At 42.9% G+C, this 12500-nt stretch overlaps 1 protein-coding gene and 16 non-coding genes across 17 annotated transcripts in view; 1 reads left to right on the top strand and 16 right to left on the bottom strand.

Moving 5' to 3' along the window:
* LOC117462642 (WD repeat-containing protein 37-like) overlaps nucleotides 1-12500 on the top strand; it is a 53513-nt gene that overhangs the window by 3256 nt on the left and 37757 nt on the right. The window contains exons 2-4 of the mRNA XM_034104908.2: nucleotides 84-321; nucleotides 643-784; nucleotides 2461-2595. Coding sequence (XP_033960799.1) covers nucleotides 84-321; nucleotides 643-784; nucleotides 2461-2595 — 515 coding nt within the window. The remainder of the gene's footprint in view (nucleotides 1-83; nucleotides 322-642; nucleotides 785-2460; nucleotides 2596-12500) is intronic.
* trnas-uga (transfer RNA serine (anticodon UGA)) lies at nucleotides 2934-3015 on the bottom strand. The gene has a single exon. It is a non-coding gene; the product is annotated as a tRNA-Ser (tRNA).
* trnas-uga (transfer RNA serine (anticodon UGA)) lies at nucleotides 3282-3363 on the bottom strand. Its single transcript has one exon. It is a non-coding gene; the product is annotated as a tRNA-Ser (tRNA).
* Nucleotides 3670-3751, bottom strand: trnas-uga (transfer RNA serine (anticodon UGA)). The gene has a single exon. It is a non-coding gene; the product is annotated as a tRNA-Ser (tRNA).
* trnas-cga (transfer RNA serine (anticodon CGA)) lies at nucleotides 5223-5304 on the bottom strand. Its single transcript has one exon. It is a non-coding gene; the product is annotated as a tRNA-Ser (tRNA).
* Nucleotides 5588-5672, bottom strand: trnas-uga (transfer RNA serine (anticodon UGA)). The gene has a single exon. It is a non-coding gene; the product is annotated as a tRNA-Ser (tRNA).
* Nucleotides 5805-5886, bottom strand: trnas-cga (transfer RNA serine (anticodon CGA)). The gene has a single exon. It is a non-coding gene; the product is annotated as a tRNA-Ser (tRNA).
* On the bottom strand, nucleotides 6150-6231 carry trnas-cga (transfer RNA serine (anticodon CGA)). Its single transcript has one exon. It is a non-coding gene; the product is annotated as a tRNA-Ser (tRNA).
* trnas-cga (transfer RNA serine (anticodon CGA)) lies at nucleotides 6504-6585 on the bottom strand. The gene has a single exon. It is a non-coding gene; the product is annotated as a tRNA-Ser (tRNA).
* Nucleotides 6722-6803, bottom strand: trnas-uga (transfer RNA serine (anticodon UGA)). Its single transcript has one exon. It is a non-coding gene; the product is annotated as a tRNA-Ser (tRNA).
* trnas-cga (transfer RNA serine (anticodon CGA)) lies at nucleotides 7126-7207 on the bottom strand. Its single transcript has one exon. It is a non-coding gene; the product is annotated as a tRNA-Ser (tRNA).
* On the bottom strand, nucleotides 7471-7552 carry trnas-cga (transfer RNA serine (anticodon CGA)). The gene has a single exon. It is a non-coding gene; the product is annotated as a tRNA-Ser (tRNA).
* On the bottom strand, nucleotides 9287-9368 carry trnas-cga (transfer RNA serine (anticodon CGA)). Its single transcript has one exon. It is a non-coding gene; the product is annotated as a tRNA-Ser (tRNA).
* trnas-uga (transfer RNA serine (anticodon UGA)) lies at nucleotides 9632-9713 on the bottom strand. The gene has a single exon. It is a non-coding gene; the product is annotated as a tRNA-Ser (tRNA).
* trnas-uga (transfer RNA serine (anticodon UGA)) lies at nucleotides 10032-10116 on the bottom strand. Its single transcript has one exon. It is a non-coding gene; the product is annotated as a tRNA-Ser (tRNA).
* On the bottom strand, nucleotides 10249-10330 carry trnas-uga (transfer RNA serine (anticodon UGA)). The gene has a single exon. It is a non-coding gene; the product is annotated as a tRNA-Ser (tRNA).
* On the bottom strand, nucleotides 10594-10675 carry trnas-uga (transfer RNA serine (anticodon UGA)). Its single transcript has one exon. It is a non-coding gene; the product is annotated as a tRNA-Ser (tRNA).

Genomic DNA, 12500 nt, shown 5'->3' on the forward strand with positions numbered 1-12500 from the left:
ATAACTTTGAGAAATGCACTATGACTTGAAATGTATCGGTTTGGTGTGTCTGTAATGTTTCTAATGTTCCTGAAACACTTCAGCAAACACCCTGTGAAGAGGACGTGGACTTTTCGGATAAAGACGAGGCTGATAACGAGGTGGAGGGTCCGATCGACTGTCCGTCTGTCCGCGTGGCGACCACGACTCTGCGCAGCCATCAGGGCGTGGTGATCGCTGCTGATTGGCTGGTGGGAGGCAAACAGGTGGTGACTGCGTCCTGGGATCGAGCTGCAAATCTGTACGATGTGGAGACCTCAGAGCTCGTGCACTCACTCACCGGTAGGATGAAAGCAATATTACAATAATACTGTTATTAATCTATTAGTAGGACTTTGAACTTTAAAGCATGTTCTTAAAATAAAATAAAAAATGTTTGCTCCTCCCAGCTTCCATAGACACTTCTCTAGTTGTTATTAAATTAGTTATTTCTCTAATACTGTTTTTAATATGAGTTTATTGTTAGACTTTGGAATATAGCAGCATGTGTACTGTATGTTGGCCTCTCACAGCTTCCATAGACACTTCTCTTGTCGTACTAAATGAGTTATTGCTCTTAAACTGTTTTTGTATTATATTAAATGTATTATATTGTGTGTTCAGGCCACGACCAGGAGCTGACACACTGCTGCACTCACCCCACCCAGCGTCTGGTGGTCACATCGTCCAGAGACACCACCTTCAGACTGTGGGACTTCAGAGACCCGTCCATACACTCTGTCAACGTGTTCCAGGGACACACTGAGTCAGTCTGACACACACACACACACACACACACACACACACACACACACACACACACACACACACACACACACACACACACACACACACACACACACACACACACACACACACACACACACACACACACACACACTTTTCATGTGCAGTAATAAGGTTTTTTACATTACAGTTAAGAAACCCAATATAGGCAGAGAAGTATTGATATACAATATATGTGTATAATTATCTTTTCTTGTTCTTTGAGTATTTCACTACTGATATGAATTTATTACATTATGTTTTTTTTTTTTTGTCTTGAGGCATAATGGTTTTATGTTGTCCTTCCTATTATCTTCAAAAGTATTTTTCATTAACTAATGTAGGGAATTTCTTCAAATGTGGCACAAATGTCCTCTTGGAACTACAGATGGACTGTTCTGAATGTGGTGGATACATGTCAGAGTTTAAGGTCACAGTCAGTCACCTTATTGTGAATATGAAATCCCAAGAAATGCTTCAAGGAATTTCTTCAAATGTCCACTATGACTCAATGAAGAACTCAGATTTACTCTGACATAATAAATACAAGTTTTGGTCATAACTCAAGAAGTCATGAGCTAAGTATGACTTTCTTACAAAGATTTTAAAGGATAAAATGAGGACATTTTGAGCAGACCGGAGTACTTTTCCCAGTATAGTTCCGATAGTTCTTGAAATGTTGAGTTCACACCAAAAAAATCTGAAACTAGAACTTAGTTCATCAAATCAAATCACATCAAATCAAGTTTTATTTATATAGCACATTTTTAAAACGAAAAAAAAGTGCTGTACATATAATAATTACCTTACAGTAAGGACACTATACAGTAAATACAACAGCACAGTTTGTGCAGAATATCAGTATGAGAAAACGAATACTCATGAGAACCTTTTCACCACCTTTTTAGTCAGGTACTTTCATGGGAGAAAAAGGTTCCCATTTCTGATTGGCTGGGCTGTTTGTAAACCACGCCCCGTAAAACTCGGAAACGTTTTGTGAAGCCGCCATTGTATTTGCTGGCATTAGCATTATTAGCATTAGCCCAGCGCACCAACGGAGAGAGACTAACTTATGGCAACACAAAAGAAAACATGGGAGCGGTGGAGATGAGGAGGTGTCGGCGTTCCAGACTTTTGGCCGGGGACTCCGGGTGGCAGTATACGTCGTGAAGTTGTTTGCGGCCTGCCAGTAAACCCAAAGCAGAAGAAGAAGAAGTGACGTCAGCGGCTTCATTTGCCTAACTCTCCCTCAGGGACTTATTTTCCGGTGTGAACGCGATCTGCTAAAGAGTTGTGATGAACTAAGTACTGGGAACTAAGTACTGCAAAGTACTTGGTATGAAAGCGCCTATGGACATTAAAAGGACTACTACTAAATAAACTACCATTTAAAATAATATGTAGTAGTTATTTGTGCCACAGGGGGTCGATACATTTTAACGGCTACAAATGAGAAACTTGAAGTATCTTCTACTGTAATAATCAGTCTACTCAATATTCAGCTTAATAACTGTTGAATAAGCAATACTGCCATCCAAATGTAAGTAACTTAAACAAATATGTTTGGAATAAAACCTCGTAATAAATGAAGTTGTAACAGTCAATGCTTTCTTTCTTTTACCTTCAGTCTAAACCTGTTTTCTCGTCTTCTTGCAGCACGGTGACGTCTGCTGTCTTCACGGTGGGCGATAACGTTGTATCAGGAAGTGATGATCGCACTGTTAAAGTGTGGGACCTGAAGAACATGAGGTCGCCCATAGCAACCATCCGAACTGACTCCGCCGTCAACAGGTCTGTGAGCTGCAAATATGCCATAATATGTGTAATGCAGAATTATCTCCAGTGTTTATATTTATTTAGTGGTGGACAAGCAATGCAAGACAAATAGGAATTTAACCATTTATGATCTTATATATATTTGTTTTTATGATAACATTAAACGACTCAGATATGAATGCAACGTGTGTTTTAAATCTGCATATCCAGTCGGAACAAGCAAGCGTATTGGAAACGGACAACATGTCTTGGAGACTTTAAACCGAGGATGTAATCTACCCATTCTCACAATGCACCTAGATTACAGAAACCTCAGCAAATAGTCAATTCAAGAAGTTTAAAGACTCTGAAAAAGCTGTGAGCAGGAATTGAACCTGCTCGGGGAGACCCCATTGGATTTCAAGACCAACACCTTAACCACTCGGCCATCACAGCTGATTTTGATGGCCTTAGTGGAATCATTGAGTAACCGTATAAGGTCCTTGTGGGCAACAAGAAAACATGGCTGGGCGGATTGCAAACCACGCCCCGTAAAACTCGGAAACGTTTTGTGAAGCCGCCGTTGTATTTGCTGGCATTAGCATTATTAGCATTAGCCCACCGCACCAATTCATTCTCGGAGCCATCAAACCAAGTGTGAAACAACAGTTGAAGGACCACACAGAAAATAATTAACGTAAGAAGAGTTGAGCCTTCTCAGACGCTGTGAGCAGGGTTCGAACCTGCGCGGGGAGACCCCATTGGATTTCAAGTCCAACGCCTTAACCACTCGCCAATCACAGCTGTTTTTGGTAGTTCACTATGGAATTCTGGTTTAACCGTATCAGCTCCTTGTGGGAAACAAGAACAGCTTTCGTAGCTTTAAGTATCTGCAAGGGTTTTGGTCGTTGAATCAAGATCAACTTTGGTGTACATTTCACACCTGGCCTGTCACTTTGATCCAAGGAATAAACAATACTGGAGCTACCATGTAGCACAGCCAATCTTGAAATGGACCGCAATTCTCGGAGCCATCAAACCAAGTGTGAAACAACAGTTGAAGGACCACACAGAAACTAATTAACGTAAGTAGAGATGAGCCTTCTCAGACGCTGTGAGCAGGGTTCGAACCTGCGCGGGGAGACCCCATTGGATTTCAAGTCCAACGCCTTAACCTCTCGGCCATCACAGCTGATTTTAATGATCTATGTCAGGGGTGGGGAACCTCCGGCCTCCGGGCCGTATACGGCCCGCGAGACAATTTGGTACGGCCCTCGATGTCATTTATAAACACACGCAAAAAATAAAAAAATGAAAGAAATCTAGACCGCAAACAAATTAAACAAGCGAGTGCCTGTTTTTCCTGGCCAAGGTCAGGGTCCTTGAACACAACACGAGCCTAACGTGTCATCACGTGGTATATGTCTCGACTGACAGGGGTGCAGTTCTGACGGAGAGCACCAGAACGCCACTCCAGCACTTCAGAAATTGCAGTACCGATAAGTCCATACACATGCCGCAGTTTCTGCGTGTCTGTGTCTTTAGTTGAAAGCCCAGTGGCGATCTGCTCATCTGTCATACTGATCAGACAGTCAATAACTCTGTTGTTATCATTAGCATCTGGTTAGCTAGCTATGCTAACGAATATAAGAAGCTTTTTCTACAACCAGTGAGGTAAAGGCACATCTTTATATGATCATTATAGTTATAAAAAAAATAAGAGAATAAAGTAAACAGGTATAAAATACTATATGACAGTTATTAATAAAGAAGAATACAGTTTGAAAGGGGAGTGATTTGTCAAATATCCATAAATTAAAAGAAAATCTGCTTACAGTTGTGTTTGGGTGTTGAGAGATGTCTCCATAGATCTCCTAATGTTGCTCTCAAAGTGCACCAGATTGATGCTTTTAACTTCAACATTTAAAAAAAATCTTCCCAGGGGAGCACACCACACCCTGCACGTGCATGCATACGCGAGTCATGGTGAGATATCTGGATTAAGAGGTTGCTTTTTCTTTGCACAGAATGAAATGAATGGGCTGTGATTTTACGTCATGACCATCACGTGACTACTGAAAATGGCAAACATGGCGGCGGCCAGACGGAATATACAAGTCTTGATAAAAAAGAGCTATAAAATCATTATTTACCGGGGAATATCGCTGATTTCTTCAGGGTATGGTTTAAACATAACGTTTCACTAAATACTGAAGTTTTGATTAATTATCTAATGAGTGGACCATTCCTTTAAACTACCTAACCTCAAGTCAAACACCTTATCCACTCGGACCGCATTTGTCCAACACTTTGAACCATGGTAGTTTTGTTGCATTGCTCGAGTTCCAATAAAAGACCATTGTTGGACTGCATTTGAACAACGGCTAAGAGGACAGTTGAACACATGCAGCAATCAGTCATCTCCAGAAGCTTAAGAGACTTCAAACGCTGTGAGCAGGATTTGAACATGTGCGGGGACACCCCATTGGATTTCAAGTCCAACGCCTTAACCACTCGTCCCTCAATGCAGTTTTACTTTGTTCTTCCAGGAATTCTCGCGTAACCGTATGAGCTCCTTGCGGGAAACAAGAACAAGTTTGCGAGCTTTTAATACTTCACTTGGAAGCAATCAGCAGGATCCAGAAGCTTAAAGAGACTTCAAACGCTGTGAGCAGGGTTCGAACCTGCGCGGGGAGACCCCATTGGATTTCGAGTCCAACGCCTTAACCTCTCGGCCATCACAGCTGATTTTAATGATCTTTGTGGAATCATTGAGTAACCGTATAAGGTCCTTGTTAGAAACAAGAACAACTCTGGTTGCTTAAACTACCTATCCTCAAGTCATTTTGCAATTCACAATTGTCCAACACTTTGAACCGTGAACGTTTTTTTGCATTGCTCAAGTTCCAACAAAAGGCTCTTGTTGGACTGCATTTGAACAACAGCTAAGAGGACAGTTGAACACATGCAGCAATCAGACAGCTCCAGAAGTTTAAAGATTCTTCGAACGCTGTGAGCAGGGTTCGAACGCTGTGAGCAGGGTTCGAACCTGCGCGGGGAGACCCCATTGGATTTCAAGTCCAACGCCTTAACCACTCAGCCCTCAATGCAGTTTTACTTTGTTCTTCCAGGAATTCTCGCGTAACCGTATGAGCTCCTTGCAGGAAACAAGAACAAGTTTGGGAGCTTTTAATACTTCACTTGGAAGCAATCAGCAGGATCCAGAAGCTTAAAGAGACTTCAAACGCTGTGAGCAGGGTTCGAACCTGCGCGGGGAGACCCCATTGGATTTCGAGTCCAACGCCTTAACCTCTCGGCCATCACAGCTGTTCTTAATGATCTATGTGGAATCATTGAGTAACTGTATAAGGTCCTTGTTAGAAGCAAGAACAACTCTGGTTGATTAAACTACCTATCCTCAAGTCATTTTGCAATTCACAATTGTCCAACACTTTGAACCGTGAACGTTTTTTTGCATTGCTCAAGTTCCAACAAAAGACCCTTGTTGGACTGCATTTGAACAAAGACTAAGAGGACAGTTGAACACATGAAGCAATCAGACAGCTCCAGAAGTTTAAAGATTCTTCGAACGCTGTGAGCAGAGTTCGAACCTGCGCGGGGAGACCCCATTGGATTTCGAGTCCAACGCCTTAACCTCTCGGCCATCACAGCTGATTTCAGTGATCTATGTGGAATCATTGAGTAACTTTATAAGGTCCTTGTGGGCAACAAGAAAACTCTGGTAGCTTAAACTACCTAACCTCAAGTCAAACCCCTTATCCACTCGGACCGCATTTGTCCAACACTTTGAACCATGGTAGTTTTGTTGCATTGCTCGAGTTCCAACAAAAGGCCCTTGTTGGACTGCATTTGAACAAAGACTAATAGGACAGTTGAACATATGCAGCAATCAGAAAGCTCCAGAAGCTTAAAGAATCTTCGAACGCTGTGAGCAGGGTTCGAACCTGCGCCGGGAGACCCCATTGGATTTCGAGTCCAACGCCTTAACCTCTCGGCCATCACAGCAGATTTTACTTTGTTCTTCCAGGAATTCTCGCGTAACCGTATGAGCTCCTTGCGGGAAACAAGAACAAGTTTGGGAGCTTTTAATACTTCACTCGGAAGCAATCAGCAGGATCCAGAAGCTTAAAGAGACTTCAAACGCTGTGAGCAGGGTTCGAACCTGCGCGGGGAGACCCCATTGGATTTCAAGTCCAACGCCTTAAACACTCGGCCATCACAGCAGCTTCTGGTAGTTCACTATGGAATTCTGGTTGAACCGTATCAGCTCCTTGTGGAAAACAAGAACAGCTTTCGTAGCTTTAAGTACCTGCAGTTCCCAGTAATGTTAAGGGTTTTGGTCGTTGAATCAAGATCAACTTTGGTGTACATTTCACACCTGGCCTGTCACTTTGATCCAAGGAATAAACAGTACTGGAGCTACCATGTAGCACAGACAATCTTGAAATGGACCGCAATTCTCGGAGCCATCAAACCAAGTGTGAAACAACAGTTGAAGGACCACACAGAAAATAATTAACGTAAGAAGAGTTGAGCCTTCTCAGACGCTGTGAGCAGGGTTCGAACCTGCGCGGGGAGACCCCATTGGATTTCGAGTCCAACGCCTTAACCTCTCGGCCATCACAGCTGTTTTTAATGATCTATGTGGAATCATTGAGTAACCGTATAAGGTTCTTGTGAGAAACAAGAACAACTCTGGTTGCTTAAACTACCTATCCTCAAGTCATTTTGCAATTCACAATTGTCCAACACTTTGAACCGTGAACGTTTTTTTGCATTGCTCAAGTTCCAACAAAAGACCATTGTTGGACTGCATTTGAACAAAGACTAAGAGGACAGTTGAACATATGCAGCAATCAGACAGCTCCAGAAGCTTAAAGAATCTTCGAACGCTGTGAGCAGGGTTCGAACCTGCGCGGGGAGACCCCATTGGATTTCGAGTCCAACGCCTTAACCTCTCGGCCATCACAGCAGATTTTAATGATCTATGTGGAATCATTGAGTAACCGTATAAGGTTCTTGTGAGAAACAAGAACAACTCTGGTAGCTTAAACCAGTGGTTCCCAAACTTTTTGTCCCCAAGGCACACCAAAGGACAAGTCAAAATCTCAAGGCACACCTATTGTGCAAAATAGCCCTGATAACACGTGTTATCACTCATATGTAAAATATCTGTAAATGTGCATAATTATTTACAAATGCCAAATAAAAGACAACTATATTACTCATGAAATATTTAGTAACGAAATATTTCAGAAATGAATTTGAAACGTTATCAAATTAGGCTTCATCAAAGCAGCAACACACTCATTTAAACCAGACAGGTCACACCATTAAAAATGAGACGGAAGGAAATTCAGCACAGATAACTGTCAATGCAAGGAAGCTGCATTGTCCATGGTCCTGAACTACAAATTATAAATGTAACATTTCAGCAGAGTCGTTACTAAAAAAAAGTAATATATTACATATTACTTAAGTATTACACTACTTCGTTATTCTCTACATAAAGTAACTCGTTACTTTACTCGCAGGGCCGGCACGCCCCTCCCTGCAGGCAGATCACGCAGACTGCTAAAGTTTCAAATGTTCTCTTTAGTTCAGTTTCCATCCTGAATGTTTTCCTATCTGACCGTGGCTGTTCTCTGTCTCCTGCTATCTGTATATTTTGTGCAGTCTATCTCTGCTCACTCTGTTGCGTCGGCGTGTTCTCCTGCGTATTGGCCATGTGTTGCACTGGAACCAGACACCGCAAAGACTTCAGCCGAGCACGTACGAACTGCGCATGCGTGAGTGGCAATAACTCTCCTTACCAGCAGGCGGCGGTAGTGTGTATTCGTCATTCAAAACAGGCAACAACCGGAAGACAGAGAAGAAGAACAGACTGATATAAACAAACACATAGCGTGTGCGGTAGCTCCACCTTAGCATGTGTTCTTTGCAGGTGCTTGTTGAGGTCTGACGTGGTGTTTACAGCAGCGGATAACAGCTTCTGGCCTGGACACAGTTTGCACCTCACCGTCACATTCCTGTCTATTCTTCGGATGAACTCAAAATAATGGGCATACGTCCTCCACCCCTCGAGAGTTATCGCTGACTCAGCCATGTTTATGCAGCACTGCAGGTGGAGATGTAGTCGCGCAGATTACGTACATATAAACCTACAAAGTACTGATATAGTAAATAAAAAAATAATTATTTTTGTGTAGTTGTATATTGCAATAATAACGTATGGTTGTCACAAAATCCCACGGCACACCCGGACTTTCCTCACGGCACACCGTTTGGGAACCACTGGCTTAAACTACCTAACCTCAAGTGAAACCCCTTATCCACTCGGACCGCATTTGTCCAACACTTTGAACCATGGTAGTTTTGTTGCATTTCTCGAGTTCCAATAAAAGACCATTGTTGGACTGCATTTGAACAACGGCTAAGATGACAGTTTAACACATGCAGCAATCAGCAATCTCCAGAAGCTTAAGAGACTTCAAACACTTTGAGCAGAATTTGAACCTGTGCGGGGACACCCCATTGGATTTCAAGTCCAGCACCTTAACCACTCGGCCCTCAATGCAGTTTTACTTTGTTCTTCCAGGAATTCTCGCCTAACCGTATGAGCTCCTTGCAGGAAACAAGAACAAGTTTGGGAGCTTTTAATACTTCACTTGGAAGCAATCAGCAGGAGACTTAAAGAGACTTCAAACGCTGTGAGCAGGGTTCGAACCTGCGCGGGGAGACCCCATTGGATTTCGAGTCCAACGCCTTAACCTCTCGGCCATCACAGCTGTTTTAATCATCTTTGTGGAATCATTGAGTAACCGTATAATGTCCCTGTTAGAAACAAGAACAACTCTGGTTGCTTAAACTACCTATCCTCAAGTCATTTTGCAATTCACAATTGTCCAACACTTTGAACCGTGAACGTTTTTTTTGCATTGCTCAAGTTCCAACAAAAGGCTCTTGTTGGACTGCATTTGAACAACAGCTAAGAGGACAGTTGAACACATGCAGCACTCAGACAGCTCCAGAAGTTTAAAGATTCTTCGAACGCTGTGGGCAGGGTTCGAACCTGCGCGGGGAGACCCCATTGGATTTCAAGTCCAACGCCTTAACCTCTCGGCCATCACAGCTGTTTTTTGTAGTTCACTATGGAATTCTGGTTGAACCGTATCAGCTCCTTGTGGGAAACAAGAACAGCTTTCGTAGCTTTAAGTACCTGCAGTTCCCAGTAATGTTAAGGGTTTTGGTCGTTGAATCAAGATCAACTTTGGTGTACATTTCACACCTAGCCTGTCACTTTGATCCAAGGAATAAACAGTACTGGAGCTACTAGCACAGCCAATGTTGAAATGGACCGCAATTCTCGGAGCCATCAAACCAAGTGTGAAACAACAGTTGAAGGACCACACAGAAAATAAGTAACGTAAGAAGAGTTGAGCCTTCTCAGACGCTGTGAGCAGGGTTCGAACCTGCGCGGGGAGACCCCATTGGATTTCAAGTCCAACACCTTAACCACTCGGCCCTCAATGCAGTTTTACTTTGTTCTTCCAGGAATTCTCACGTAACCGTATGAGCTCCTTGCGGGAAACAAGAACAAGTTTGGGAGCTTTTAATACTTCACTTGGAAGCAATCAGCAGGATCCAGAAGCTTAAAGAGACTTCAAACGCTGTGAGCAGGGTTCGAACCTGTGCGGGGAGACCCCATTGGATTTCAAGTCCAACGCCTTAACCTCTCGGCCATCACAGCTGTTTTTAATGATCTATGTGGAATCATTGAGTAACCGTATAAGGTTCTTGTGAGAAACAAGAACAACTCTGGTTGCTTAAACTACCTATCCTCAAGTCATTTTGCAATTCACAATTGTCCAACACTTTGAACCGTGAACGTTTTTTTGCATTGCTCAAGTTCCAACAAAAGACCCTTGTTGGACTGCATTTGAACAAAGACTAAGAGGACAGTTGAACACATGAAGCAATCAGACAGCTCCAGAAGCTTAAAGATTCTTCGAACGCTGTGAGCAGGGTTCGACCCTGCGCGGGGAGACCCCATTGGATTTCAAGTCCAACGCCTTAACCTCTCGGCCATCACAGCAGATTTTAATGATCTATGTGGAATCATTTAGTAACCGTATAAGGTTCTTGTGAGAAACAAGAACAACTCTGGTAGCTTAAACCAGTGGTTCCCAAACTTTTTGTCCCCAAGGCACACCAAAGGACAAGTCAAAATCTCAAGGCACACCTATTGTGCAAAATAGCCCTGATAACACGTGTTATCACTCATATGTAAAATATCTGTAAATGTGCATAATTATTTACAAATGCCAAATAAAAGACAACTATATTACTCATGAAATATTTAGTAACGAAATATTTCAGAAATGAATTTGAAACGTTATCAAATTAGGCTTCATCAAAGCAGCAACACACTCATTTAAACCAGACAGGTCACACCATTAAAAATGAGACGGAAGGAAATTCAGCACAGATAACTGTCAATGCAAGGAAGCTGCATTGTCCATGGTCCTGAACTACAAATTATAAATGTAACATTTCAGCAGAGTCGTTACTAAAAAAAAGTAATATATTACATATTACATATTACTTAAGTATTACACTACTTCGTTACTCTCTACATAAAGTAACTCGTTACTTTACTCGCAGGGCCGGCACGCCCCTCCCTGCAGGCAGATCACGCAGACTGCTAAAGTTTCAAATGTTCTCTTTAGGTTCAGTTTCCATCCTGAATGTTTTCCTATCTGACCATGGCTGTTCTCTGTCTCCTGCTATCTGTATATTTTGTGCAGTCTATCTCTGCTCACTCTGTTGCGTCGGCGTGTTCTCCTGCGTATTGGCCATGTGTTGCACTGGAACCAGACACCGCAAAGACTTCAGCCGAGCACGTACGAACTGCGCATGCGTGAGTGGCAATAACTCTCCTTACCAGCAGGCGGCGGTAGTGTGTATTCGTCATTCAAAACAGGCAACAACCGGAAGACAGAGAAGAAGAACAGACTGATATAAACAAACACATAGCGTGTGCGGGTAGCTCCACCTTAGCATGTGTTCTTTGCAGGTGCTTGTTGAGGTCTGACGTGGTGTTTACAGCAGCGGATAACAGCCTTCTGGCCTGGACACAGTTTGCACCCTCACCGTCACATTCCTGTCTATTCTTCGGATGAACTCAAAATAATGGGCATACGTCCTCCACCCCTCGAGAGTTATCGTGACTCAGCCATGTTTATGCAGCACTGCAGGTGGAGATGTAGTCGCGCAGATTACGTACATATAAACCTACAAAGTACTGATATAGTAAATAAAAAAATAATTATTTTATGTAGTTTGTATATTGCAATAATAACGTATGGTTGTCACAAAATCCCACGGCACACCCGGACTTTCCTCACGGCACACCAGTGTGCCGGGGCACACCGTTTGGGAACCACTGGCTTAAACTACCTAGCCTCAAGTGAAACCCCTTATCCACTCGGACCGCATTTGTCCAACACTTTGAACCATGGTAGTTTTGTTGCATTGCTCGAGTTCCCATAAAGACCATTGTTGGACTGCATTTGAACAACGGCTAAGAGGACAGTTGAAGACATGAAGCAATCAGACAGCTCCAGAAGCTTAAGAGACTTCAACGCTGTGAGCAGGGTTCGAGACTGCGCGGGGAGACCCCATTGGATTTCAAGTCCACACCTTAATCTCTCGGCCATCACAGCTGATGTTGATGGTCTTTATGGAATCATTGAGTAACCGTATAAGGTTCTTGTGAGAAACAAGAACAACTCTGGTTGCTTAAACTACCTATCCTCAGTCATTTTGCAATTCACAATTGTCCAACACTTTGAACCGTTGAACGTTTTGTTGCATTGCTCAAGTTCCAACAAAAGACCCTTGTTGGACTGCATTGAACA

The sequence above is a fragment of the Pseudochaenichthys georgianus genome, chromosome 17, assembly GCF_902827115.2.
Source record: "Pseudochaenichthys georgianus chromosome 17, fPseGeo1.2, whole genome shotgun sequence".
Lineage (NCBI taxonomy): Eukaryota > Metazoa > Chordata > Actinopteri > Perciformes > Channichthyidae > Pseudochaenichthys > Pseudochaenichthys georgianus.